At 50.6% G+C, this 26389-nt stretch overlaps 1 protein-coding gene and 1 pseudogene across 1 annotated transcript; both read right to left on the minus strand.

Annotated features, from left to right (window-relative positions):
* LOC136303461 (olfactory receptor 14C36-like) overlaps positions 1 to 13740 on the minus strand; it is a 32104-nt pseudogene extending 18364 nt beyond the window's left edge.
* A 1139-nt stretch (positions 13741 to 14879) lies between these two features.
* Positions 14880 to 18342, minus strand: LOC136303462 (serine/threonine-protein kinase pim-1-like; the record flags this gene model as incomplete). Its single annotated transcript, XM_066207125.1, has 6 exons — positions 18313 to 18342; positions 16794 to 17363; positions 16617 to 16667; positions 16045 to 16411; positions 15227 to 15403; positions 14880 to 14971 (listed from the first exon to the last, which is right to left on the minus strand). Coding segments are annotated over exons 1-6 (1287 nt in total), but the record flags the coding sequence as incomplete, so codon positions are not given.
* Positions 18343 to 26389: the final 8047 nt, after the last annotated feature.

Below are 26389 nucleotides of genomic sequence, written 5' to 3' on the forward strand. Positions count from 1 at the left end.
CCTGGGGAGCCTTTGGCACTCCCTGCCCTCAGTGGGGCCCAGGGATGCTCCAAGGGACTTGGAGTTTGGCTTCTGCCTCCTTGAGCAGCTTCTTCAACCCTCTCTCCATGCCTAAGCGTCCTGGACTCAGCCCCAAATCCAGTGTGGGGCTCATGAAAATACAGAATACCTTCACGAGCTCTTTCTCTCTCTTCAGTTGTCTTCATGTCTCCAATGTAAGAAATAAAATACAAATTTCTAAACTCAGTTAAGATTTCTACTGTAAGGTGCCTTCTCTCAGTTAAAATACTGGTGACCTTGTTATCTTGTACCTATTGAAAGGTCTCTTTTGTTAAATACCGTTTACCCCATACCTGCCTTCTCTCGTTAAAGGCTACTTATCGCAGTATCTCGTACCTATTGAAAGGTCTGCTTTGTTAAATACTGTTTACCCCATACCCATTGTTATTGTAATGCTTTCCCTGGTAAATGCTATTTACCTCAAAGTCTCTTCCTTTAGAACTGTATTCTTCCCCGTCGAGTACCTGTTCCTGCCCTGCCGGCTCCCGCACTGCTGGCTCCCGCACGGCAACCGGTGACTCCACCCGGTATGTAAATGAAGAAGACTCCCACGGACCTCAGTGCCCAGAAGGAGCGGAAAAAACCCCTAAAAACAACGAGCCAACATGAAACCAAGGGCTAAGACAAACCACTCTGGGTCGGCAGAACCATAGAGAACCTGAGAGCAATCAGTGCTGGATTCCGCCTCGTCACCATAACTTGAACAGCACTCGACCACACAGGCATCTCTAGACCACGAGTTATGAGTGTTTTTCCTGGGGTTCAGCCCAAGGGATGAATTATTAAAAAAATATGAATATCGCCCTAATGCTGATATCCAACTATGATGGACAAAAGACTCTCTAACAGTTTAAAGTTAGAAAGTGTATGTTTAATTACGACGCCGGGCAGCATGCGGGATAGCTCCCAAACACACGTGCACCTACAGAAGATCACAGGGTCTTTTTATGTACAGAAGTATTGAATACCCTAAACACAAATGTGTATTCATGACTTTAGTACATCCCATTCCCCGCTTCGTATGGTAGTTAGCCAAAAGCTATTAAGCATGCGTGGTTTGTTCTTTGAAATGGGTCGGTGGTCTTTTTTATGGGGCAGGGTCTCAAAATGATGAAGTAAGTGAGTCTTCTTCGCTTTGACTTTTTAACCTTTTAGTGTTGTGTGACAACTGAATCCTGTTTTCCCAGGAGTATTTGATTTATGAATTCATTGTCCTTCTTGAAGCCTATTGATTAGTCAGAATACACAAACATAAGTTGACAGGCCCCATGATTTATCAGTTCCTTAAATCTGGTTTCTGCTTATCAAAAGGGAAGTCTATCTGTCTTACTTCAGCAATATCTGGTTTAACTAAAATCTTTAATTCTTCAAAATTAATGTTTCATTTCCCCACTTCCTCTTTAAAGTGAGTAAATTCTTTTACTCAATATATAGAGTCTTCTTCATCTATCCAAGTTGTACAACTAGTGTCTCTCAAGACCAATCCATACGCTTTCGATAGTGAAGTTAAGGCTGTTACTCTTCATAGCATCCTCCAATTCCAAATAAGTATCACTACAGATAAAACTAAACTTATACTAACTAAAAAAGTAACACAACTATAGGGTGGACTAAGGTATTTAGTATACCGGTTGCTGTAGGAGACCACCCAAAAAGCTCATCCCACCAATGATGAGACACATGTTCCTCAAGCCTTTTAAAAACTCCTTTGATGGTCTCTGTGTCATGGTGTATTGTAATTAACATCTTTTTCCCCTCTTCCCTAATTTTTTTTAAGATTTCTCTCAATTCAGGATGTCTCATCAATTGAGTGACTAGAGTCAGATTCATTCTTATGGGCACAGGCAGTATCTTCTCCACAGTGGTTATGTTAGTCTTTATATATTGATGTGATACTACAGGTGCTCGATAGGAAAAATCACATCTCCTAATTCTAACAAAATTACAAACACAAAAATTGAATTGTGTCTCTTTTACAATTTGGTTTATCTACCCTTATGATGGGGCATGCTGTCCTTAGACAGACGCACCCCTGTCCTGTATACACCAATGAAGTTTTCTGTTTGCCTGGATGTGTTTCAAAGTGACAAATATTTTGGTCGGTATCCAAACAAGTGTCTTTGTCACCTTCTAATGTCCCTTCACATATGTATCCTAGTTGTCTCCTTGCAGTACAGGGTTCTAGATTAACAGTTTGCTATTTTCCTTCAATTTCTGTGCCCACATCCTGTGTTCAGAAGGGTACAATACGGCTCCCTCATGGTTTAACCCTAAGGGCACTATTGGGTGTATTAGGTCCACTGAGGCATCGTGTATGGTTAAAACAAAGGCTGTCACTATACTAGTCTCAGGGTTATAGGTGAAATTGACTAACACCTACCAAGACTGAAGCTCCTTCTCCATATCAGAGGCATTGTCCCAAACAATTTTGCGACTTTCGGCAGGAAATGTTCCCTCTCCACCTTCTCTGATAACTGCAGCAGCCACTGATTGCATCTACAGTTGTGCTTGAGTACATCCTAGAGCTAGTTAAATGTTTTCACTAGCTGTACCTAGCGCATTAATTATTGCCTCATGATCTCACTCTTCTGTGTTTTCCCATTCTGGTAGTATTTGGGTCAATTTCCAATGATTGTTACCCAGTGCAAGTAGAGAGGATTGCAAAGGTTGCTGTAGCTGAACTAAATCATTCCCTACTGAGGCTAATTTATCCATCAGTACTTCAGAATCTATGGTATTTAGTACTCCCAACCCTGTTCCTAGCAATCCGGTGAGATGCCTCTTACTTCTAAAGTTAGAAGGCATACCCTTTTGGAGCCAAGTGGTCCAGTCCATAAAGGAGTTCTCAAGAAATGGAGCACATTCTGGTCGAACATGAGAAGCATTTACCTGTACTCCCATTTCAACTCGTTTTAAAGACCACTTTGGGTTAATTATCAGCTTCTGAACTCCTGTCCTTTTAATAGCATATGGCCCAATTTTGGTAATTATAGGAGTTATTTGTTCCTTTGCTTCTGGGATAATCGGCACCTCGGTGATCACAGCCTTCTTTGGCACTGGTGGAGTAGTCTTGGTCTGGTCCTTATGGAGCTCAGTACATACTTGAGTGATGTTAAAGTCAATGTCATACCCTCTTATTGCACACCCCTCTATTTTGAGTCCAAACTGAGGGCATTTACTCAAACATTTGTCACAGCATTCAGGACTAATCCGGATGGGTCTCATGGGTGGGTGGTAAGCCTCATGGAACCCGTCCTGTACAAATGCATACTTACAACCCCACACATTTCTTCCTTCCCACAAGTTTGCATTCGTGACTTTTAGCATGTTATTTAAAGCCTTACGAGAGTAAGCATCGTAAGCTCTCCCTTGACACCTGTTTATCTCGGTCACATTGTACCTACGTGGTATTGCGTTGATTCTTGTTATAGTTACAGTAATTACTGCTATAATTAAAATTTTCCACATAATGTCCATGATAACTATTAGTCTATCTATTCGTAGTTCCGAGTGAGCTTCAGCTTCAGTTCGTTATCACCTGGTGTGATCTTCCAGATTCCTTCTGGGGCTTTCTTCACTCGTGAGTGATGAATCCAGGCTTTCTGTTCTTTGATCTTGATTGCAGTGAAGGTAGTAAGAAGCACCTGGAATGGTCCTTCTCACTGTGGTTCCAAGGTCTTTTCTGCAAAAGACTTAACATATACATACTGGCCCATCTAATTCTCTGTTTTGAGCTCCGACCACATATTTCTCAATTTCTCTAAGTTGTCTATTCAGGGCCTCCATATACCTATGTAGGGTCTCTTCCCCTACTTGCATAGGTGTTGTTCCTTCTTGAACTGCATATGGCCTTCCATACAGTATTTCAAGAGGGCTTAGTTTCTCTTTTGCCCTTGGTTTTGTCCGAATTTGCAATAATGCCAATGGGAAAGCCTGGGGCCAGGGCAAATTTACTTCTTGCCCCAATCTCACAATTTGTTGTTTAATCAAGTGGTTCATTTTTTCCACTTGACCGCTAGATTGAGGGTGGTATGGGGTATGCAATTCCCAATCTATTCCCAGGTGATTACTTACTCGCTGCACAATTTTTGAAAAAAAGTGTGGCCCTCTATCTGAGGATATGGTGGCTGGAACCCCAAACCTCAGTATTATTTCTTGTAACAGTGCTTTGGTTACCTTTCAGGTCTTAGCTGTCCTGGCAGGAAAGGCTTCTGGCCATCCTGAAAAGGTATTGGTTAACACCAATAGGTAACGATATCCTCCCTTCCTGGGCAGCTCTCTAAAGTCAATTTGCCATTGTTGCCCAGGTCCACAGCCCTTCCCAATTTGTCCCACTTTAGGCTTTGGAGTATTTTTGGGATTAGTTTGGAGGCAAAGGCTACACTGATGAATTATTTCTATCACTGTGCCCTGCAATTTCCTGGCCATGATCCTTTCTTTTAAATGGTTATACAGGGCATCTATTCCCCAGTGTGTTTTCTCATGCTCCCTCTGTACTAATGCCCACAACAAATAGGAGGGTACTACAAGTTTCCCTTCTTCTGTTACAGCCCATCCCTCCTGGTTATAACTTGCCTTTTCTGCCTCAATGACTTTCTTATCCTTTTTATTGTATATTGGCTTACCCTCAATAGAAATTTTTCCATCTGGAATTAATGCTGCTTCAATTGTCTCATCAGGTATCTCACCTTTTGCTGCTTCTTTTGCCTCTCTATCCACCAGCATATTCCTTTCTTCCAATTCTGAGCTCACCTTCTGGTGTGCTTTGATATGCATGATGGCTACCTTCTCAGGTAATTGTACTGCCTCCAACAGTCTCAATATTTCTTGTGCATGTTTAATATCCTTCCCTTGTGAGTTTAACAGTCCTCTCTCTCTCCAAATGGGTCCGTGGGCATGCACGACTCCAAATGCATACCTTGAGTCTGTGAAGATATTAATTCTTTTTCCTTCTGCCAGCTCTAGGGCTCGAATTAAGGCTATTATCTCAGCCTTCTGTGCAGAGGTGTTCGTTGGTAATGGTTTGGACTCTATTACCTCTCTGTTTGTGGTAACTGCATACCCAGCATGCCTCTTCCCACTGATGACATAGCTGCTCCCATCAGTAAACCAGGTTTCGGCATTTTCAAGTGGGCTATCTTTCAGATCCGGGCGACTGGAGTAGGTGGCTTCAATGCTCTCCAGGCAATCATGGATCACTGGTTCTCCCATACTTCTGCTGAGGAAGGAAGCTGGGTTCACAGTGTTAGTTACCACAATCTCAACATCATCCTGTTCCACCAGTATAGCTTGGTACTTCAGGAATCTCTGTGGGGAGAGCCAATGCCCCCCTTTCGCTTCCAGGACTGTGGACACTGTGTGAGACACTAGCACCGTCGTCTTCTGGCCCAGGGTGAGCTTGCGTGCCTCTTGGATGTTCACTGCCACTGCTGCAATGGCTCTGAGGCACCCTGGCCACCCCTTAGCTGCCGTATCCAGCTGCTTAGAGAGGTAGGCAACTACCCTTCAATACGGGCCCAGGTTTTGTGCTAGTATCCCTAAAGCGATCCCTTGCTTCTCGTGAGAAAACAAAAAGAATGGCCTACTCACATCTGGAAGTCCCAAGGCTGGTGCTGACATGAGGGCCTTCTTTAGCTGGTCGAAGGCTCGAGCTGCTTCTTTTTTCCACTGAAGATCTCTGCTTCCTTCCGTGATCAAGGCATACAGAGGTTTAACAAGTAATCCATAATTATAAACCCACAGTCTGCACCATCCTGTCATGCCTAAGAAGGTTCTCAGTTCTTTCACTGTCTGAGGCTTTGGGGTCTGGCATATTGCCTCTTTGCGATCTTGCCCTAACGTTCTCTGTCCGGCACTCACTTCATAGCCCAGGTAAATTACTGTTTGCCTCACCATTTGGGCTTTCTTCTGGGACACCCGATACCCCTGCAGGCCCAAAAAGTTTAGGAGGCTTACCGTCCAGTCCACACATGTTTCCTGGGTCTGGGTGGCTATTAGGAGGTCATCCACATACTGGAGCGACTGTCCTTCTCCTGGTGGAGGTTCCCAAGACTCCAAATCCTTTGCAAGTTGTTCCCCAAATATGGTGGGGGAGTTTTTGTACTTTTGAGGCAAACACACCATGTGAGCTGAGTTTTTCATCCAGTTTTGGGGTTCTCCCACTCAAATGCAAAGATTTTCTGGCTGGCTTCATGGAGAGGGAGGCAAAAGACAGCATCTTTCAAATCTAAAACAGTAAACCAGGTTAGTTCAGGGATTAAACGAGTTAACAATATATAAGGGTTAGCAACTACTGGATACAAGTCTTCAGTTATCTTATTAACAGCCTTTAAGTCCTGTACTAGCTTGTATGATCTGTTAGGCTTCTTCACTGGCAAGATAGGAGTGTTAAAATCAGACTGACACTCTTTTAGTAGTTCTATCTTCAAATGTTTTCAATAATTGGACTAATCCCTTCTCTGTCTTCCTTCTTTAGGGGGTATTGTTTAACTTTTACTGGCTGCCCTCTTTCCTTAAGTTTGACCTATACTGACAGTGCATTCTTTGCCCTGCTTGGTATGTCAGAAGCCCACACCCCAGGAAACACTTGATCTAATATTTTCCTGAAATTCTCTTCTTCATTGGCAACTTCAATTTCTTTGGTTATCATTATCAAGCTTAACAGTTCTATATATTGTTGATCTTTTACCTCCAAAATAATTTTCCCATTCTTAAATATTATTTTTGTCTCCAGCTGCTCTAGCAGATGTCTGCCCAAAAGTGCAGATGGAGCTTTAGGCATATTTAAAAAATCAATGAATTCCCCATTGTTTTCCAATTTATACTTCAATGGTTTGCAAAAAATAAGCTCTTTCAGATTAGCCAGTCGCTCCTTTTACCACAACATAGTCATTGGTTACAGGTATTAGGGACATATTCAGCACTGAAAATGTTGCCCCTGTGTCTATTAAGAATTCTCTTTTTTTTCTTTTTTTCTTTTTTTTTTTTTTTTTTTTTTTAATGCTTGTTGATCTTATTCTAATTCTTAAGTTTCACTTGGTATTCTTCTGGTACAAAAATATGCTGGCCACACTCAACTTTAGGAATTTGTACTGGTTTCTTTGAGATCTCTGAAATCCTATTTTCCAGCAACTCAAATATTTTACCGCTGCGTAGGCTTATAGTTCCACTCTTAGGTACTAGCCACCTGTACCTTTATCGGACCCACGAGCCTTGACAGACTGCACCACGAAGCACAGTCCGCTGATGACAGTAGCAGCCCCTCCTTGGGCAGGGGAACTCTTCTGAACCAGCCTCCCAATTCTTGTGCCTCCTATTCCTGGGCATATATCAAAATCAACACAAGAGAGAAAAAACAAAGAAACAAAACTAAACAAAAACGAGTTTGTTAACCTTAAAAAGGAAAAAGTTAGCTGTACTTTCAGCTGTTGAGGAAAGAATTACGGTTAAAAAGCAAAAAAGGAAAAATCAAAACAAGGCTCGAGGCATAAAAAGCAAAAAAGAATTCTTTTCAAAATAAGGCTCGAAGCATTACCTGTTGTGAAAAGAAGTTATGGTTAAGAAAAGGATAAACATCTTTTTATTAAAGCAAACAGACAAAAAGCAGAAACAGACAAACGAAAACTTTTCCAATCAGTCAGGCACAGTTTTAGGCTCGCAAAGGAAGCAGCCAAGGTGGGGGGGGGAGATCCCCCATGATTCTGAATACATTCTTAAAATCCCACAGACTTCGGCCGGGACACAGCACAGACCCTCCTGCAGGAAAGCGGGGGCGGGGCTGGATCCCACACTCCCCCTTCGCTCTTCTGCAGTCGCAGCCCAGGACTACAGCACTTTGAAGATATTATCACACACTCTGGCAATTGCAAACTTCCATTCGCCAAAAATCCCTCCGCGTTTTACAAAGAGCTGGGAAACATAGCCTTAGGCTGTGAGTTCAGCCTCTTGTCTGACTGCCAAGGTGACACTAAGTACCCTTGATCACCAGCTATGTCAGGCATGGATGCAAAGAGACGGAAATAAACCTCCTTGCCTGTTTTGTTCCCTTTTCTTTTCTTTTTCTTTTTCTTTATTTTTTTTCCTTCCTTTTTTTTTTCTCTCTTTTTTTTTTTTTTTTTTTTTTTTTTTTTTTTTTCTCTCTCTACAAACAGTAAACAGCTTATTCACTCACGGTGCTTTTCTACTGAACGACAAACTGATTGAAGTCACACTATCAGTTAAACAATCAAAGCTAGCACACAGCCTTCCCTGAAACGCCACAGCCTTCCCAAATCCCTCCACCTTCTCAGACAGAGGTATCCCTCTGCCAATCAGCGGGGGTGTTAAAATCTCTTACGTGTTCCAAAAACACTTACAGAGATTAGTAGCACATTCCAAAATTACACAAACCGAAACGACTATTTCACAAGCTTTCACAAACCGCAACACAAACGGTACAAAATTGATCCACAATCACAAAACCTCGGGATCACCAAACAGACACAGATCTGCCCGCAATACACACACACACATCCAGTGCACGGGACCACGACTCAAGACGGGACCCTTTGCATCTCAAAACTCAGATTATGCATTACCATGCATTATGCACTAGGCCCTCAGATTATGCATTACCAAGGTGCACCTTTGAACTACAAGCCGAAACCGGAGCTAGTACTGCTTTAAAACCAACAAGACCCAAGACCGGCGGCTCTGCTGCCGCCGTTGCTGCCCCTCCACTCGGGATGCAGCCACCAACTACCAGGTTCTTTACCTGGAAACAAAACAACCATCTACAATACTCTGCGGAGTTTTTCCAAAACTCGTTCAGGCCTCTGCTTTGCATAAGACGTCTCTTATGACTTACAAGCTGCCTCTATTCAAAGGTACCTGTCTTCAGTATTTGTTCTTTATTTTATCTTTTTTAAACATACCTTTTTGTCCGTAGTTCCAGCAGGCTCTGGTCTGTCTCCGGGGGTGTCAGGGGGGTCACAGGAGCCCTCTACCCAGAAAATCCTGGGGGGCGCCCAAAAGGGTCCTAGACGCCGATGGCCCCCTCGGCGAGAGAGAGCGTCTCCTGGCTGGCTCGCCAAAATGAATTATTAAAAAAATATGAATATCGCCCTAATGCCGATATCCAAAAGACTCTCTAACAGTTTAAAGTTAGAAAGTGTATGCTTAATTACGACGCCGGGCAGCGTGCGGGATAGCTCCCAAGCACACCGGCACCTACAGAAGATCACAGGGTCTTTTTATGTACAGAAGTATCGAATACCCTAAACACAAATGTGTATTCATGACTTTAGTACATCCCATTCCCCGCTTCGTATGGTAATTAGCCAAAAGCTATTAAGCATGCGTGGTTTGTTCTTTGAAATGGGTCGGTGGTCTTTTTTATGGGGCAGGGTCTCAAAATGATGAAGTAAGTGAGTCTTCTTCGCTTTGACTTTTTAACCTTTTAGTGTTGTGTGACAACTGAATCCTGTTTTCCCAGGAGTATTTGATTTATGAATTCATTGTCCTTCTTGAAGCCTATTGATTAGTCAGAATACACAAACATAAGTTGACAGGCCTCATGATTTATCAGTTCCTTAAATCCGGCTTCTGCTTATCAAAAGGGAAGTCTATCTGTCTTACTATAGCAGTATCTGGTTTAACTAAAATCTTTAATTCTTCAAAATTAATGTTTCAGTGGCCTCAGGCTACAGCGCTGATGACGAGGCCCTTGCCCAGGAGGGCAGCCAGGGAGATGCCCAGGAAGAGGCAGAAGTGCAGGAGCTGCAGCTGCCGCGTGTCTGCCAATGCCAGCAGGAGGAAGTGGCTGATGGAGCGGCTGTTGGACATTTCTTCACCCTGGGCATGGTGGACTGTTGAAAGAAGACATTGAGAAGCTGTGACAGATTTCCTTGATTCAATCCTATTTTATTAGGAATTCCCTAAAAAGTATTTCTGTTGTTTTGCAGAAAATTCAGTAAAGTTTTATTTTTGAGTTCATTTTTGTGCTGCTTAGTTACTGCCACATCTTCAGCATTGCTCTCAGCCTGAACACTGGGGAGCCCAGAGGGAAAACAGAGCCTGTGCCCCAGTGCAATCAGACCAGCTGGTCCTGCACAGGTACCCTTTGCTCATTACACCTCCCTCTACTTCACGGTGATTGGACTTACACCTTTCTTGAAAAATAAAGTGGACTATCTGTAAGCTGCAATTTCAAAATTAATTTCCCTACACTTTTCTCTCCCTTTTTTTTTTTTTTTCTGTGTTGTTGTATAGGAAGGGATATCCAGGGCTTGTCTTGCTCTCTACTACCTGGAGTTGTGCCTACTGGGAGCTGTTTCTCTCTATCCAAGCCTTGTCCCTGCCAGTGCTCCCAGAGCCCAGCCCAGCCCTGGGGGCTGAGCTCTGCCCTGCACACCCCTCCCAGCCCAGGCCACTGCCCAGGGGCATCTCCCTGGCAGCAGGGCCTTAAGGGCAGCTCAGACCAACGAGATGCTGCAAGCCAAGGTGCTGCTGCTGCTGTCTGTAGGTAGAGGAGGGCGAGGAGGCACTTTCTGAGGGAGATCTGAGACAGATCTGCTGATGCCCAGGGTGACAGTGCAGGAGTCTCAGTGACACAGACAAAGCTGGCAGCCCTTTCCCTTTCCTTTAGGACAAAGCTGAGAGCAGTCCTGGCCATGCAGCACCCTTTCCACAGCAGGAGGAGTCTGCCCTGCTGGGGTCACTCCTTCCACCTCCAACTTCACCCCACGGTCCATGAGGATCTCCAGGCAGGCTGAGAGCTGCCCTTGGCAGGTGGGAGATCCCCTGGCCTGGCCAAGAGCCCTCAGGGTTGCAGCACCTGCTCTGCACAACAACCATATTCCTAAGGAACCAGCAGCCCATCCCGATGAATAGGGTGAGTTACACTGATAGTTGTCAATTCCATTTCCTGCCTAGAAATCCTTAAACTGCTTCTGAATTCTGCTCCCCTCAACTCTTGGACACCGAACCTCACAGAGCTGGGAAAAAAATCCCCTGGCCACTGCCTTACAAGTGAGTTATGTCAAAGTTAGAGCTCTGTAGGAAATCTCTATCCATCCCTATCCTTTTAAAATATCTGTATGTGGGGGTGTGCATAGATGTGTCTTGTATGGAAAGGAAGGAGTGCACAAGCAACATGAGTGACACCTTCACTCTGTGTTCATTCCATACCCAAGGGAACAAAGATGTTATGGAAACCCTTGTATAGATAGACCCTTCTGTCCATGGGTACAGAGACATCCCAGAGCCCCTGGCACACACAGACCCTTCTGTCCATGGGTACAGAGACATCCCAGAGCCCCTGGCACACACAGACCCTTCTGTCCATGGGTACAGAGACATCCCAGAGCCCCTGGCACACACAGACCCTTCTGTCCATGGGTACAGAGACATCCCAGAGCCCCTGGCACACACAGACCCTTCTGTCCATGGATACAGAGACATCCCAGAGCCCCTGGCACACACAGACCCTTCTGTCCATGGGTACAGAGACATCCCAGAGCCCCTGGCACACACAGACCCTTCTGTCCATGGATACAGAGACATCCCAGAGCCCCTGGCACACACAGACCCTTCTGTCCATGGGTACAGAGACATCCCAGAGCCCCTGGCACACACAGACCCTTCTGTCCATGGGTACAGAGACATCCCAGAGCCCCTGGCACACACAGACCCTTCTGTCCATGGGTACAGAGACATCCCAGAGCCCCTGGCACACACAGACCCTTCTGTCCATGGATTCAGAGACATCCCAGAGCCCCTGGCACACACAGACCCTTCTGTCCATGGGTACAGAGACATCCCAGAGCCCCTGGCACACACAGACCCTTCTGTCCATGGATACAGAGACATCCCAGAGCCCCCGGCACACACAGACCCTTCTGTCCATGGGTACAGAGACATCCCAGAGCCCCTGGCACACACAGACCCTTCTGTCCATGGGTACAGAGACATCCCAGAGCCCCTGGCACACACAGACCCTTCTGTCCATGGATACAGAGACATCCCAGAGCCCCTGGCACACACAGACCCTTCTGTCCATGGATACAGAGACATCCCAGAGCCCCTGGCACACACAGACCCTTCTGTCCATGGGTACAGAGACATCCCAGAGCCCCTGGCACACACAGACCCTTCTGTCCATGGATTCAGAGACATCCCAGAGCCCCTGGCACACACAGACCCTTCTGTCCATGGGTACAGAGACATCCCAGAGCCCCTGGCACACACAGACCCTTCTGTCCCTGTAGGACGGAGCGCGGCGGGTGGGGGACAGTTGGTGAGCAGCGAGTCCCACACAGCAGGCGAGACCCGGCTCCAGCCCTGCCAGGCCCTGCCAAGGCTCAGTGCCGGCTCCTCTGGAATGGGAAAGCCCTTCAGCCTTGTCCCTGCACAGAGGGGCACTGCTGGCCTGGCAACACTCGTTGTTTTCCCCACGAGCTGCAGGAGATGAGAACACAACACTTGCAAACACTGACTGCAAGCCACAGCTCTGGCTGCTCTCCATGAACCTCAGCTCTGGCACCACTGTCTGCCCCAAGCTCCAGGGGATGCAGTGGGAGCCCGGCTGGGCTCTGCCCTGGGGCCATCCTGCAGGGACAGCTGCAAACAGGGAGCATTTGGCTGCCACAAACAGCCAAGCCAGGGGTGGAGGGCAGCTGGTCCAGCCCGGACTGCACTGCTGTGTGCTGTGCTCTGGGCTCCCCGCAGAGGGGACTGCACTGGTGTGCCAGAGGAGACAAAGAAGCTTCAGCTTCAGCCTAACTGAGGTGGGTGGGTGGGCTGGGAAGAGTGGAGTGGCTCATGGGACTTCACAGAGCTCATCCTGCTGGAAGGATGAGGAAAAGGGAGTGGGAACTCAGCAGTGAGGAGAGCTGAGGGCAAGAGAGCAGCTCTGAATGACACTAAAATGCCACCAGACCTCTGAGGCATTGCTGCCCCTCAGCCAGTGACAGGATGAGTCCCTAAGCCTGGGGCTCGGTCTTCCTCATGGTGACAGGCACCAAGGATGGCAATAGTGTGATGGAGACTGCAATCAGCTGGGCACTCACTGGGGGAAAATAGGGAGCAGTTGTGAAGGAAAATGCAGGTGGGGGACAGAACTGTTCAGAGAAGGGCTGAGCTACAGCTTGAGCAAGCTGAAAAATGTCATTTGGCGTCACCCCAGATTGATTTCATTTCAGAAGGTATTAAACAAGTTTATTTTGGGGAGGTGTCATGTTTTCCCTTGGAGATGCGCCCTCTGCAAACTTGAGCTGCATTGCCGAAATGCTTAAGGCAAGTCTGCTGCAGGTCACACCGTTTCTTCTTTGGCTGATCCCGGCCCGGTGCTGAGCTCCAGCAGAGCCCGGGCAGAGCCCAGAGCAGCCTCAGCATCCGCAGAGCCCGGCTGCAAGGACAGAAACCAGAAACCGCCCGTCAGCTGAAGGCTCCTGTGCCCTTGTCCCAGCCGCCCGCGGTGCCCAGGCCATGCTGGCCGTGCTCAGAGCGGGGCCCAAAGCTGCCCATCATTGCTGCCTTTGGCAGCAGAGCAGGAGGGCAGGACACGTGCCCAGCCTGCAGCCAGCCAGGCCAGATCCACCTCCCCAGCAGCTGCCCAGAGCAGGATGCTCCTGTGCTGGCTGCCATCTCCCAAAAGCTCTTATCCCACCCGTGCCAACCAGACGGGGACACACCTCACGCCATCCGCCGCGAGAAGAAAAGCTGCTCCCAAACCACGTCCTCAGCCTTCTCCTTCATCCACTCCACAGCTGGTCCCAAGCACTTCCCAGTCAAGACTGGACACCACCTAGAAGGCTTCCTTTAGAAAAACAAACATCAAATTAACAAAAAGAGATTACAGACAAGAAAGGGAGAAAAGGGAAAAGGTAAAAGATCCTATCTCTGTCAGAGGTTGAGGAAGCCCCCATGCCCTGCATGCTAGGGAAAAACCCACCCACCACTGAGGGAAGCCCATGCTTTCACTCTTCCCCCCCTACACTGCCCCCCAAACTAATGGTGATCCCAAAGAAAACAAAGGGAGTGGAGCAGCCCAAGTCCTTCCTTGCCGGCAAAGCAAAGCAGCCGAGCACAGGTTCTGGAGTCCCACCTCTGCTCCCACCTTGGGGGTTGCTTTGTGTCGGGCTGGCTGCCCCAGGCCCAGCCCAGGGCATGGTGGGGGGTGGCGGCTGTTGGCAGGGCCAGGAGCCGACTCCCATTTCAGAACCACCCCAGCCTGTGCCCCCAGCCCTGCCAAAAAGCAGCTTGGCAGCCCACTGAACAATCAGTTGCATCAGCCCCAGTAAAGGGGGGAACCTTTGGTTCCTGGCCAGGCTGTGCAATGCCCAAATCTGGGAGCATCCCCCTGTGTGCGAACTCATCTGCAAATTGGCTGTGGAGCCTGACTTTGAAGAAGGTGCCAGAATTGAAGTTCATCACCTTCAATTGCTGGTGGCCAGGTTCAGGAAGAGGTTGTCATCCTTGTTGTCGTCCTCACTGTCTCCAGCAGCAGCAGCCCCACCTGGTCCAGCTTCTCCAGGGGCTCCTTCTCCTTCCCTGGGGGTGAGACCAGGCTGTCAGTGTTCTGCCCAGGGCCCCAGCTGTCACTGAACCAGCACATGCCAAAACAACTCGCACGGCAGCCACCAGTGGTGGGCAGAGCAGCTCAGCTCCAGCACAAGGGCTGCCTGTGCCCACCTGATGACCCCTGTGCAGTGACACAGGCAGCACAAAAAGTCTGGCTTTCTTTGCTTCTGATTGCCAAGGCATGTGTGCAGCTGGAACTTACCAGGGCCCTGCATCAAAATGAGCCTCTGGCTCTCTCCCTTCTTCTACTCCAGATGAATCTCCTGCATCCAAGGATCACCAAAAAGGTCTTCTAATGAAGGCCTTTCCATGTCATCCACGGCTAAACAGCACCTGATGAGATCCTTGCACTCTGGGAAGAGAAACCAGAAACTGCCAGTCAGTTGGAGAAGGCCCCTGGCTGCTTTGCCCCATATTCCCATGCCCAGGCCATGCTGGATGTGCTCAGAGCTGGGCCTAAACTTTCCCATCAATTCCCTGCTTTGGAGGAGAGCAGGAGAGCAGGACATGTGCCACCTCCTCAGCAGCTGCCAGAGCAGGATGCTCACGAGCCAACTGCTGTCTCCCAGCACTGGTATTCCCCCCATGCCCAGAGATGAGGATCCACCTTGAGAGAGCCGTTGTGGCAGCGGGAGCTGGCCCCAGCTGATGTTCCAGCCACTCCTGAAAGGGTGCTGCCCGCAGACCATCTGCTGCAGGAGCATGCCCAGGGACCAGATGGTAGCTGGCTCGCCATAGTACCAGCCAAAGTCAGTCCATTCTGGGGGGCTGTATGCTGGTGTTCCTGTGGAATACAGATGGAGTTCATCAGGGGGATGCTGCTGCTCCCAGAGCCTGGCCCCAGCATCCCTGGGCATGTGGGGACTGCCCCAGTGGCACGTGGTGTGACCCGCTGCCCTCCCACCAGGACCTGGGCCTTGTGTGAAAAATTGCCATTGGAAAAGAAACCACTGGTGTAGGAAAAGGGCGGCAGAAGCCCTGGACAGGCCTGACCAGAACAAGAAAAAACCCACTCAGAGCAGGAGGAAAACCATGCCTTCCTCCTCCCTGCCTGCATTGCCCCAAATAACATTATGAACACAAGACAAAGAAGGCCAGAGGAGCAGTCCAAGCCCTTTCTCACCTGCACACCAAACTGGCTGGTGCACAGGTTCTGACTCCACGCTCTCTGATAGCCCCACCCACAGGTGTTTCTGTCGGGCTGGCTGCCCCAGCCCCAGTCCTGGGCAGAGTGGCTGGCAAAGGCTGCCAGCAGGGCTGGAAGCTGGGCCCCAACCCACCCCTGCTCAAAAGCAACTCAGCTGAAGTGTCAGTGCCATGAGTGGCAGCAAAAGGGAGAATCCCCAGTGCCACACCCAGGTTGGGCTGTGAGATGTTGGGCCATGAGATGTCAGGGGCTGGGAGCACATCCTTGCGTGGGCTCACCTGCAAACTGCGTGTATGCCGTGTCTTGAAGGTAGGTGCCACAGCCAAAATCGATCAATTTGGCCTGCCCGGTGGCCAGGTCAACCAGGATGTTCTCTGGTTTGATGTCTCTGTGCAGGACCCCGCAGCTGGTGCAGTGCCGCACGGCCTCCAGCACCTGGCGGAACAGCTCCCGCGCCACCTCCTCGGACAGGAACCTCCGTGCCCGAATGAAATGCTGGAGGTCCTGACACCGCTGCGGGCGCTCCAGCACCATCACAATTTCACTGGGGAGCTCAAGCCAGTCCAGCAGCTGGACGACACCAGGGAAGCCAGTGGAGACCCTGTCCAGCAGCATGATCTCCTGCGGTGCGCTGGTGCCGTTGGGCTGTGGGAGGACCACGATGCCGTCAGTGGGGCTGAGGCCGTGCCAGGGGTGGGGAAGACCTCACCCAGCCCGGGATGTTCTGCACTCTCCGCTGGCCCCACGCCCGCTCTCCCTCGAGGCGTCCTGGCGCCTTCCACCCTGCCGGGCCTCGGCTCGTCCCCGCCCGGCACGCCCCGGCTTCTCCCGCTGGCCCCCGCTCACTCACCAGCTCTCCCCAGTGCCGGACGCGGTTCCGTGGCACCCTTTTGATGGCCACCTGCAAGCCAAGGGGAGCAGCGGCCTGAGCTCGCTGCCCACGCTGCCCACGCTGCCCAGCCCCATGCTCTTCCTCCTCCGCCCTCCTCCTCCTCCTCCTGCGCCCGCCGCCAGCCCCGCCGCTCACCGGTGCGCCGTCCGAGAGCCGCGTCCCTGCGAAGACTCTTCCGAAGCCGCCGCGCCCCAGCAGCGAACCCAGCCGGTACTGCTCCTGGAGGCCCTGCTGCGCCTTCCCTGCCGGCGAGACGTGGCTGTCAGTGCTTGGCTCGGGGCCAGCAACAGCCCCCGAGTGCCCCTCAACCGCCCCGGGCCGGGAATCTCCAGGCGTTCGCTCCTGGCAAGGCGACAGCGGCAGCTCGGGGCCGGCGGCCACGCTGCCGAGCGGCGGAGCTCGGGCCGGGGAAGCCGCAGCGGAGGTCGCGGGAGCGGCTGTGCTGCCTGTGTCCTCCGCGGGGCCCGGGAGGGGCCGGGGCCGGGGCCGGGGCCGGGCTCGGCACAGGCGGAGGCAAAGGGCGGCGATGCCGCCGCAGCCCCAGGCACTGATCCTCGTCCGCCACCGCCATCGCCAGGACAGCCAGAGCCCGGCGGAGGCGAGACCGCGGCGGGAGGCCCGGGGCCGGGGGCGGGGACAGGGAAGCCCCACCCGGGGCCGGGGGCAAGCCGGGGGCATGGCCCGGCCCTGCAGGGGAGAGGGAGACTGCAAGAGGACGGGGACACTGGGACAGGGAGAACGGGAGAGGGTGCGGGACTAAGGGAGAGGGTGCGGGCCTGCGGGAGAGGAAGAGGAAAAGCAGGAGGAAGTTGCCAAAAGTCGCTTTTTCTGCTGCTGCTGCCACTGCTGCTGCCGCTGCTGCCGCTGCTGCTGTAGCAACTGAAGCCCCGGGGCCGTTTTTCCCCAGGTCCGTTTGTCCGTTGCCCGCTCAGCCCCACGCCGAGCCCCGCGCTCCCCGGGGGCAGCCCCGAGCCTGTCCAAACACGGGAACTTTGCCCACAGGAGCCAAGACCCAGAGTCTTGACTCCTGCACTGTGGCAGAGCATTCCCCTTGGTTGCTGCTCTGCATTGTCCCTGCTGAGGGTCACACACTGTCAGAGCACGTTCCCTGAATGCAGAATTTGTACCTGGCCCAAGCACTGCACTTGTGTCTCCAGCATTGCTTTCCAAGAAAAACGGGGGAAGGCAAATTGTGTGTAGCTCATGGTATTTTACAGCATCTCAAACTTGCCAAATCATGGATCTTAGAGGTGAGATCCATTTGTAGTTCATGGGATGGAGAAGTAGTGCAAGATGGAAAAGGGAAGCATCAAAATCATTTGACAAGGACATCTTTGATTGCTTCTTTACATTTTCATTTCATTTCTTAAAAGATCCTTCAGTTTTCCCTGAATCTTCTCCGCACTCCTGTCTGCTCTTTCCAAGAACACTTCCTGGAGAACGAGGTGCAGCTTCTGTCATGAGACGTGCCACCAACTGCAGTTTTCCCTTGGCTTTACACACCATATGTGCAGTAGGAGTCTTGCAGCAAAGCAGGACAAATATTTGAAGAACTTGACAGCTTGTCTGTTCTTTTCCTTGTGGACTTGGGAGTTGTGCCCTTGGTAAGGTTTTCATTGTTACCGTTGTACCCTAAGAAAATAGGACGGGGTACCAGGGGAACCTGCTGGGAGTCTGTTATCATCCACCCAGCCAGGAAGAAGAGGTGGACAACTTAATCTATAAGCAGCTGGAGAATGTTTCAAGATCACCAGCCCTTGTTCTTGTAGGTGACTTTAAGCTGCCAGATATCTGCTGGGAACTTAATACAGCAGGAAAGAGGCAGTCCAGGAAGGTTTTGGAGTGTATGGAGGACAACTTTTTGTTGCAGCTGGTGAGTGAGCCCCACCAGGGGAGGGCCTATATTCGACCTGTTGTTTGCAAATAGAGAAGGGCTGGTGGGAGATGTGGTGGTTGGAGGCTCCTTGGGACACAGTGATGATGAAATTATAGAGTTCTCGATATTTGGTGAAATCAGGAAGAACATCAAGAAGACTTTTACACTGGACTTCTGATCAGCTGACTTTGGCCTATTTACGAGACTCATTCAGGGAGTTGCTAGGGAAGCAGCCCTTAAAAACAAAGGAGTCCAGGGAAGATGGGCGTGCTTCAAAGCAGAGATCTTGAGGGCAGAGGAACAGGCTTTCCCTGTGTGCCAAAAGATGAGTTGATGAGGCAAACGTACAGCCTGGATGGGCAAAAAGGTTTTGAAGGAACTTAGGAATAAAAAGAGGATGTATCATCTTTGGAAGGAGGGTCAGGTCAAGGAGTATTTAAGGGGATTGCTAGGGTATGTAGAAAAAGTGTTTGGGAGTCCAAAACTCAATTCAAACTTAATTTGGCAATTTTGTACAGGATATTAAAAAAAGTTTTTCAAATATATTAACTGCAATAGGAAGGCCAACCTTTGCTCTGTACTGGATGTGGGAGGGAACTTAGTGTCTAGGAGGAAGCAGTCAGAGAACTGCTGAGCTGCTTGGATGTTCATAGATCAATGGGCCCAGGTGGGATCCACCCCAGGGTGATGAGGGAGCTGGCAGATGAGCTTGTGAAGCCGCTCTCCATCATTTACCAACAGTCCTGGCCCACTGGTGAGATTCCAGATGACTGGAAGCTGGGCAATGTGACACCCATTCACAAGAAGGGTGGGAAGGAGGATCCTGGTAATTATAGGCCAGTTAGCCTGACCTCAGTACATGGTAAAGGTCATGGAGCAGTTTATATTGTTTCATGGACAGGGTATCAGAGCCAGCCAGCACGGGTTTAGGAGGGGTAGGTCATGTTGACCAGTTTTTATGTCTCCTTTTCTGGCCAGGTGACTTGTGTGGTGGATGTGGGAAAGGCTGTGGATGTTGTCTGTTGGGACTTCAGCAAGGCCTTAGGCACTGTCTCCCACAGCACGCTCCTGGAAAAGCTGGCAGCCCACGGCTTGAACAGGAGCACTCTTTGCTGGGTTAACAACTGGCTGCATGGCCGGGCCCAGAGAGTGGTGGGGAAGGGTGCTGCATCCAGCTGGCAGCCAGTCACCAGGGGTGTTCCTCAGGGGTCTGTGCTGGGGCCAGCTCTGGTCAACATTTGTATTGACGACATGGATGGGGCTATTGAATCTCTTATTAGTAAATTTTTAGATGACACTAAGCTGGGAACATTTGTCGATCTGTTGGCAGGTAGGAGGGCTCTGCAGAGAGACCTGGAACAGTTGGATGGGTGGGCAGAGTGCAACAAGGTGAAGTTTATTAAGTCCAAGTGCTGAGTTCCGCATTTTGGCCACAATAACCCCTGCAGTGCTCTAGGCTGGGGACGGTGTGGCTGGACAGTGTCCAGGCAGAAAGGGCCCTGGGGGTTCTGGTCGACAGCCAACTGAACATGAGGCAGCAGTGTGCCCAGGTGGCCAAGAAGGCCAATGGCACCTGGCCCGGATCAGGAATGGTGTGGCCAGCAGAAGCAGGGAGGTCATTCTTCTCCTGTACTCGGCACTGCTGAGGCCACACCTCGAGTGCTGTGTCCAGTTCTGGGCCCTCAGTTAAGAATAACCTTGAGATGCTTAAATGTGTCCGGAGGAGGCAACAAGGCTGGTGAGGGGCTTGGAACACAACTCCTGTGAGGAATGACTGAGGGAGCTGGGGTTGTTTAGCCTGGAGAAAAAAGGAGACTCAGAGGTGACCTTATCACTCTCTACAACTCCCTGAAAGGTGTTTGTAGTCAGGTGGGGCTTGGTCTCTTTCTCCAGGCAGCCACTGACAGAATGAGAGGACAGAGTCTTAAGGCTGCACAAAGGGAAATATAGGTTGGAAATTAGGAAAAAGATTTTTACGGAAAGGGTGATAAAGTTCTGGAATGATCTGACTGGAGAGGTGGTGGCATCACCATCTCTGGATGTGTTTTAAAAAAGACTGGATGTGGCACTAGGTGCCATGGCTTAGGTGAGGTGTTGGGACATGGGTTGAACTCAATGATCTTGGAGGTCTCTTCCAATCTCGTCATTTTGTCATTCTGTAATTCTGTAAAGGTTTCCAGGTCAAATGGGCTAAGTCAATGAAGCTACTGCTATGATAAGAGTTTTATTTTGAGTTGGATATTTTATTAAATGGTTTTCCAAGTTCCTTGATTTTCTCTATTTTGCCAGTAGAGCTGTGTGTTGCTTTGACCTCTTAGCTCAGTTGGTTAAAGTATGGTGCTAATATCACCGAGGTTTAGGGTTCCATCCCTCTATGGGCCATTAACTTCAGAATTGGACTTATGATCCTTGACTGTTCCTTGCAAATAAGAATATTCTGTGCATCTGTTCATCCTGAGACTATCTGGTTGGCATTTCTCCTTGTGCACCAAACTCGAGTAAGAGAACCTTTGGGTACCCCCATTATTTCAGTGTTCTGGGGTGTTACAGCCCCGCAGGCTCATTACGGCCTCTTGTTTCCATGAGGCCCTGCTGTGTCACACTGGCCCGCAGTGCCATGAGGATCGGGAGTGTCACACAGCTTTGTGCCATTTGTCCTCGCTGCCCCTCCCATCCCACTGCCCCACAAGCAGCCCCGAGCCACCCGGGAGGGACAGGCCCTGCTGTGCCAGGCCTGGGCTCAGGGCTTGGCCTTTCTGCTCCCTCCAACCAGCCCAGGCCTTGCTCAGCATTGCAGTTCCCTGCTCACAGCCTGCGGCTCCCTGCAATCCTGGCCTCAAGGATCTGCTCTCAGCAGTCCCTGGGGAGCCTTTGGCACTCCCTGCCCTCAGTGGGGCCCAGGGATGCTCCAAGGGACTTGGAGTTTTGCTTCTGCCTCCTTGAGCAGCTTCTTCAACCTTCTCTCAGTGCCTGGAGCTTCTGGACTCAGCCCCAAATCCAGCATGGGGCTGATTCAAATCCAGAAAGCAGTCACGACCTCCTTTTCTTCCTTCACTTGTCTTCGTCTCCAGGGCTTGTGCAGCTGCTTGGAGCCAGTTTGGAGTTCTCTTATGGAGGAAGATTTCAAAGTGCACCTCCTGAGTTTTTTCTAATCCAGGGTGCATTTTTTTTAATTTTTCAGATCATTGCCGACATGAAAGACGTATTCTACAAGTGATCTTAATGCTGAGTGTCTCCTTAGGAGATCTGGGCATGGAGAATGAGCCCCTTGCAGGCTGACCCTGTTTGGACAACCTGCTCCTCACCCCAACCTCACCGTGTCTGAAATGACCCACCAAGGACTGACATCTGAAATAATTTTTGTAAATTAGCAATTTTTCTTTTTTAAAAAAATTATAAGGAAATTATAATAATACTTATAAATATATAAAATATTATTATATACGTTTTAACCTATGTTTTACATGTATTTAAAAAAATTGATACATTTTTAGCGACCCAAAAAATTATTGGTCATTGGTTTTAAGTAACACAATTCCCTTCATTAATTCATTGACAACATCTGGCTATTGATTCTATCCCGCTTTATGCTAATTAGTTCTATTTTTACTCCTTTTGTAATCTTCTTTATCGTTTTCTCAGACAGGGTAAAAGGGGCCACTTTGGGGTCCACGGAGACATTTCTGGGGCACATTTGCGGCAGTTCTAAACCTGGGGATGGAATCTGAAGAAAATTTGGGGTCTGAAGGACATCTGGGGGAGCCGGGTGGGCACTTGGAGGTCGGGGAGGGGAATCTGGGGCCCTTCGGGGTCCGGGCGGGCACTTGGGGGCCCTGAGGGGACTCTCTGGGGCGCGGGGGATGATGGGAGTTGTAGGCGCGGGTAGAACACGGTGTAACGGGGCCGCGGAGCATCACGGGAGTTCGAGGCGCGGCTCCAATGGCTGTCGGTGGGGCGCGGGGCATGACGGGAGACGGAGTCACGGCTGGGATAGGGCTCTGTGTGCGCCGCGGAGCATGCTGGGAGCTGTAGTCCCGGAAGTGCATAAAGCCGAGCTGTGGCGGGCCCGGGAAGGCGCTTGGCGGACACTTCTGCGTCCGAGTCGCGACTTGAGGCCCTCGGGGGAAACGTGTGCGGTTCGGGAGGAATTGGGGGGAACTTGGGGAGCTCGAACCGGGCGCTTTAGGACACGGGGCACAGCAGGAATTTTCGGCGCGAGACTGTGTTGGGCAGAGCTCTGAGAGCACGGGGGACGATCGGAGATGAATTCCCAGAAGTGGCTCTAACGGGCATCTCTGGGGTTGGGAACATTCAGGGGAGTCGGGGACGATTTTGGGGGGTTCCAAATAAATACTGAGGGGGCACTTAGGGATCCTGGAGGGTCTGGGGGAAACGTAGGGTACACATGGGGGGGAGGGGGGATACGGGGGCGGGGTTCTGTGGAGCGCGGGGCATGACGGGCATTGTAGTCCGGGGTGCAATGGGGCTCAGTTGGGCCGCGGTGCATGACGGGAGTTGAAGGCAAAACCGAAACGTGGCACCGACACCAGGCACCGCCCCGAGGCCCCGGTTTCCTGGCACTGATTGGGTGCTGGCGGTGACGGGCGGGAGCCTCGGCAAATGGGAGTTTGCGGAGGCGGGAACAGCCGATTCAACCCCTCTAGTCCTTCCCAGTACAGCCCAGTTCATCCCCAGTACAGCCCAGTTCATCCCCAGTACAGCCCAGTTGTACCCCAGTGCCCCTTCAGTCCCCCCCTTTACAGCCCATTTCATCACCAATACAGCCCAGTCCCTCCCAATACACCTGAGTTCATTCCCATTCCCTTCCAATTTCCCCCCATATCTTTCATGGAACGCCCCAGTATTCCCCAGTCTTCCCCACAGTGTTGCCATTGTCCCCAGTTTGTCCCAGTATCCCCCAGTATCACTCAAAATATGTCCCAGTGTCTCCCAAAGTGTTCCCAGTGTCCCCCAGTATGTCCCAGTCCTCCCCAGTGTTTCCAAGGACATTTGAACTGCTCCTGGTTGCTGTGGCTCCCAAACCCAGCAGTGGGGTCAGTGCAGTGTCCATGGCCACAGCCCCTTGCAGTGGCCCAGGGCGGGTTGGGATGCTGATCCACCCTCACAGCCGGCCCAGGGCAGGGCTGGAGTGGTTTTGGTGGCCCCTTGGGCTGGCACACACTTGAGGAGTGTGTCTGTTTTCAGTGGGGAAAATTACGAGTTTTACGTTGCTTCAAAAATAGAAAAGCCCTTTTTGCCTGAGTGCAGGCAGCTCTCTGAGCAAAGCAGGTCCCAGGTGAGTGAGGACAGGCAGGATGGGCTTGGGGAATGTGGAACAAGGTTGTCCACACTGGGTCAGACCTCAAGGCACAGCTTCTCTGGCCAGGCCAGGCCTTCTGAGGAGAGGCCCTGGATCAATATCAATCACAGAATGCTGCAATCACCTCTCCTCTAAAGAGAACAGTAATAAAACACACCCTTTATAACAGGAATGTGAATTTCTTAGAAGCTCTTTGAAATCTTTCTCCATAACTGCAGTACAAAACCTTCCTAATGAACTGCACCAGGCCAGAGGGAAATCAAGGCAGAGCCGTGGTTTGTCAGGACTTGCTTGATCCCAAAGAGCCCCGTGGTGCATTTGGTGCTGAGCCCTCAGGGCCTGAGAGGAGATGGCACAAACCTTTCCAGGAGTCCAAGTCAGAGGAAAAACCCAACGTATCTCAAAGCATTCCTGGGTCCCACTGAGGTCCATCCCCAACACAGGCTCCTCATGGACTCCTTGGAGGAGAGAACTGGAGGCCAAGAGTGCCCAGAAACCTCTCAGAGACGGAGTGTGGGAAGGAAAACCCAAAGTACCTTAAAAGACATTGAGTATCTCAGAGCATTAATGAGCCCCACTGAGTGTCAGTACAAAGCCTCTCTAGGGACTAATTACAGCAGATAATTGGAGGCCATGACTGCACAAACCTCTCAGAGTGATTCAGTGTCAAAAAGTAGTACTTTAATGACTCTTGAGTAACTTGAGGCATTAATGAGCCCTACTGAGTGTTGTTAGTGACAAAACATCTCAAGGGACTAATTACAGCAGACAATTGGAGGCCGTGATTGCACAAACCCCTCAGAGACTCCCAGGCAAAAGCAAAACCCAAAGTGCTTTGAAAAACCTGCAGTCCCTGGGAGCACTGAGGAGCCCCCCAGGGCCATTCCTGACCAAGGCTCCCCAGGGACTGGTCCCAGCAGATCCCTGGGGCCACTGGGATGTGGGGGGATGCTGAGGGCAGGACAAGGGGGTGACAGTGCCCAGCCTTGCTGGGGCTGTGCCAGGAGGCCCCAGGGCCTCAGGACAAGGTGTCCCCTCCCAGCCCTTGGTGGCACAGACCCTGCTGTGCCCCAGGGCACCAAGACTTGGCTTCTCCTGGGCACTGCCAGCCCTGCCAGGCCCGTGGCCACGTCCAGCACAGCTTGTCCTGTGCTGTCCCACAGCTGCTGCTGTGTCCCTGCAGGCTGCACACTCCCATCTCGCTGCCCCCCTGGCTCTGCCCTGCATTTCCCTTTCTCTTCTCCCTGATATCCTGGGATGGAACGTGTGAGAATGGTTCAAAGCTGTACCAGGGAGGGTTTAGACTGTACAGGAGAAAGTCTTTCTTTACTGGGAGGGTGACTTTGGGGTTTCAGACTTTGGGGTTTCAAAGCAGGGCTGATGGCTGTCCCAGGAAAGGAGCTGGGACAAGGTGTCCATCGCTCAGGAGCTGTAATTTGGATTGTCACTTGCCACTGTTCCTCTGAGCTCTTCTCTGTTCCAGAGATGGGCTCTTAATGAGCTGGTGGCTCTCCTGAGATGGGCCTGGGAGCAGCCCGGGCAGAGAATGAACTGAGTTTGTCCTGCTGCCATTGTTGGTGCCCTGTCCGGGAGTGCAGATGAGTCTCTTCTCTCTTAACCTGACACAACCCAGCAGGAGCATCAATCTCCTGAGGCAGCCGTGTTTGGAGGCTGCACACACAGGCACTGGTTTTGTGTAACAGATGATACCAGATCCTTGGGATGGCTTTCCAGAAATGCACCATGCTTAGAGGAAAGGCTTTGTTCTTGGCCTGGCAATGGATTTGTTCAGGGCCAGGATCACAGATTTGTTCCCAAGGCTGCAGATGAATGGATTTAGAAATGGGAACAGGACTGTGTTCAGCACAGCTCCAGTTCTGTTGGTCCTCAAGGAAACATCTTCTGCAGGACACGTGCAGAGAGCAATGCAGCTCCCACGGGCAATGGATAAGGTGATGGGATGGGAAGAACACGTGGTCAAAGCTTTCTTCCTCCCAGAGGCTGCTGGAAGATGCAGAACACAGAAAAGGACACAGATGTCAAATGCCAGAGTCAAACATAAGGAGCCCAGCACGACACACGGTAAGAAGACGGAGTCTGTTTCCCAAAGCAGGCTGGTGTCAGAGCAGGACAGTTTGAACAAGGGGAGTTGTCCCAGAGGAAATGGGGGATCTTGGAGCCACAGAAAGACACCTGAGAGAGGAAGAGCAGCGGTAGCTCAGCAGGACAAAGCCGAGGACCCAAGCAGCAACACCCAGGTGGACACAGAGCTGAGGCTTTGTGATGTCAGCATAGAGCAAAGGGTGGCAGATGGCAACACAGTGATCAAAGGACATGACAACCAGGGAAGAACTCTGTGCAGCCCAGGGCAAAATAAAAATAGTTTTGGGCAAAGCAGCTGCCGAGTGAGAGAGTGTTCTGACCAGAACTCAGCATCACAAACCATTTGATGCTTGCGGAGGATGTAAACCAGATTTCTGGGAAGGCCAGGCTGCCGATGAAAACGTCCATGGGGGTTTGCAGGTGGTGATCCAC

Source organism: Chamaea fasciata, unplaced genomic scaffold, assembly GCF_029207755.1.
Source record: "Chamaea fasciata isolate MVZ Bird 193981 ecotype frontalis unplaced genomic scaffold, bChaFas1.0.hap1 SCAF_35, whole genome shotgun sequence".
Lineage (NCBI taxonomy): Eukaryota > Metazoa > Chordata > Aves > Passeriformes > Sylviidae > Chamaea > Chamaea fasciata.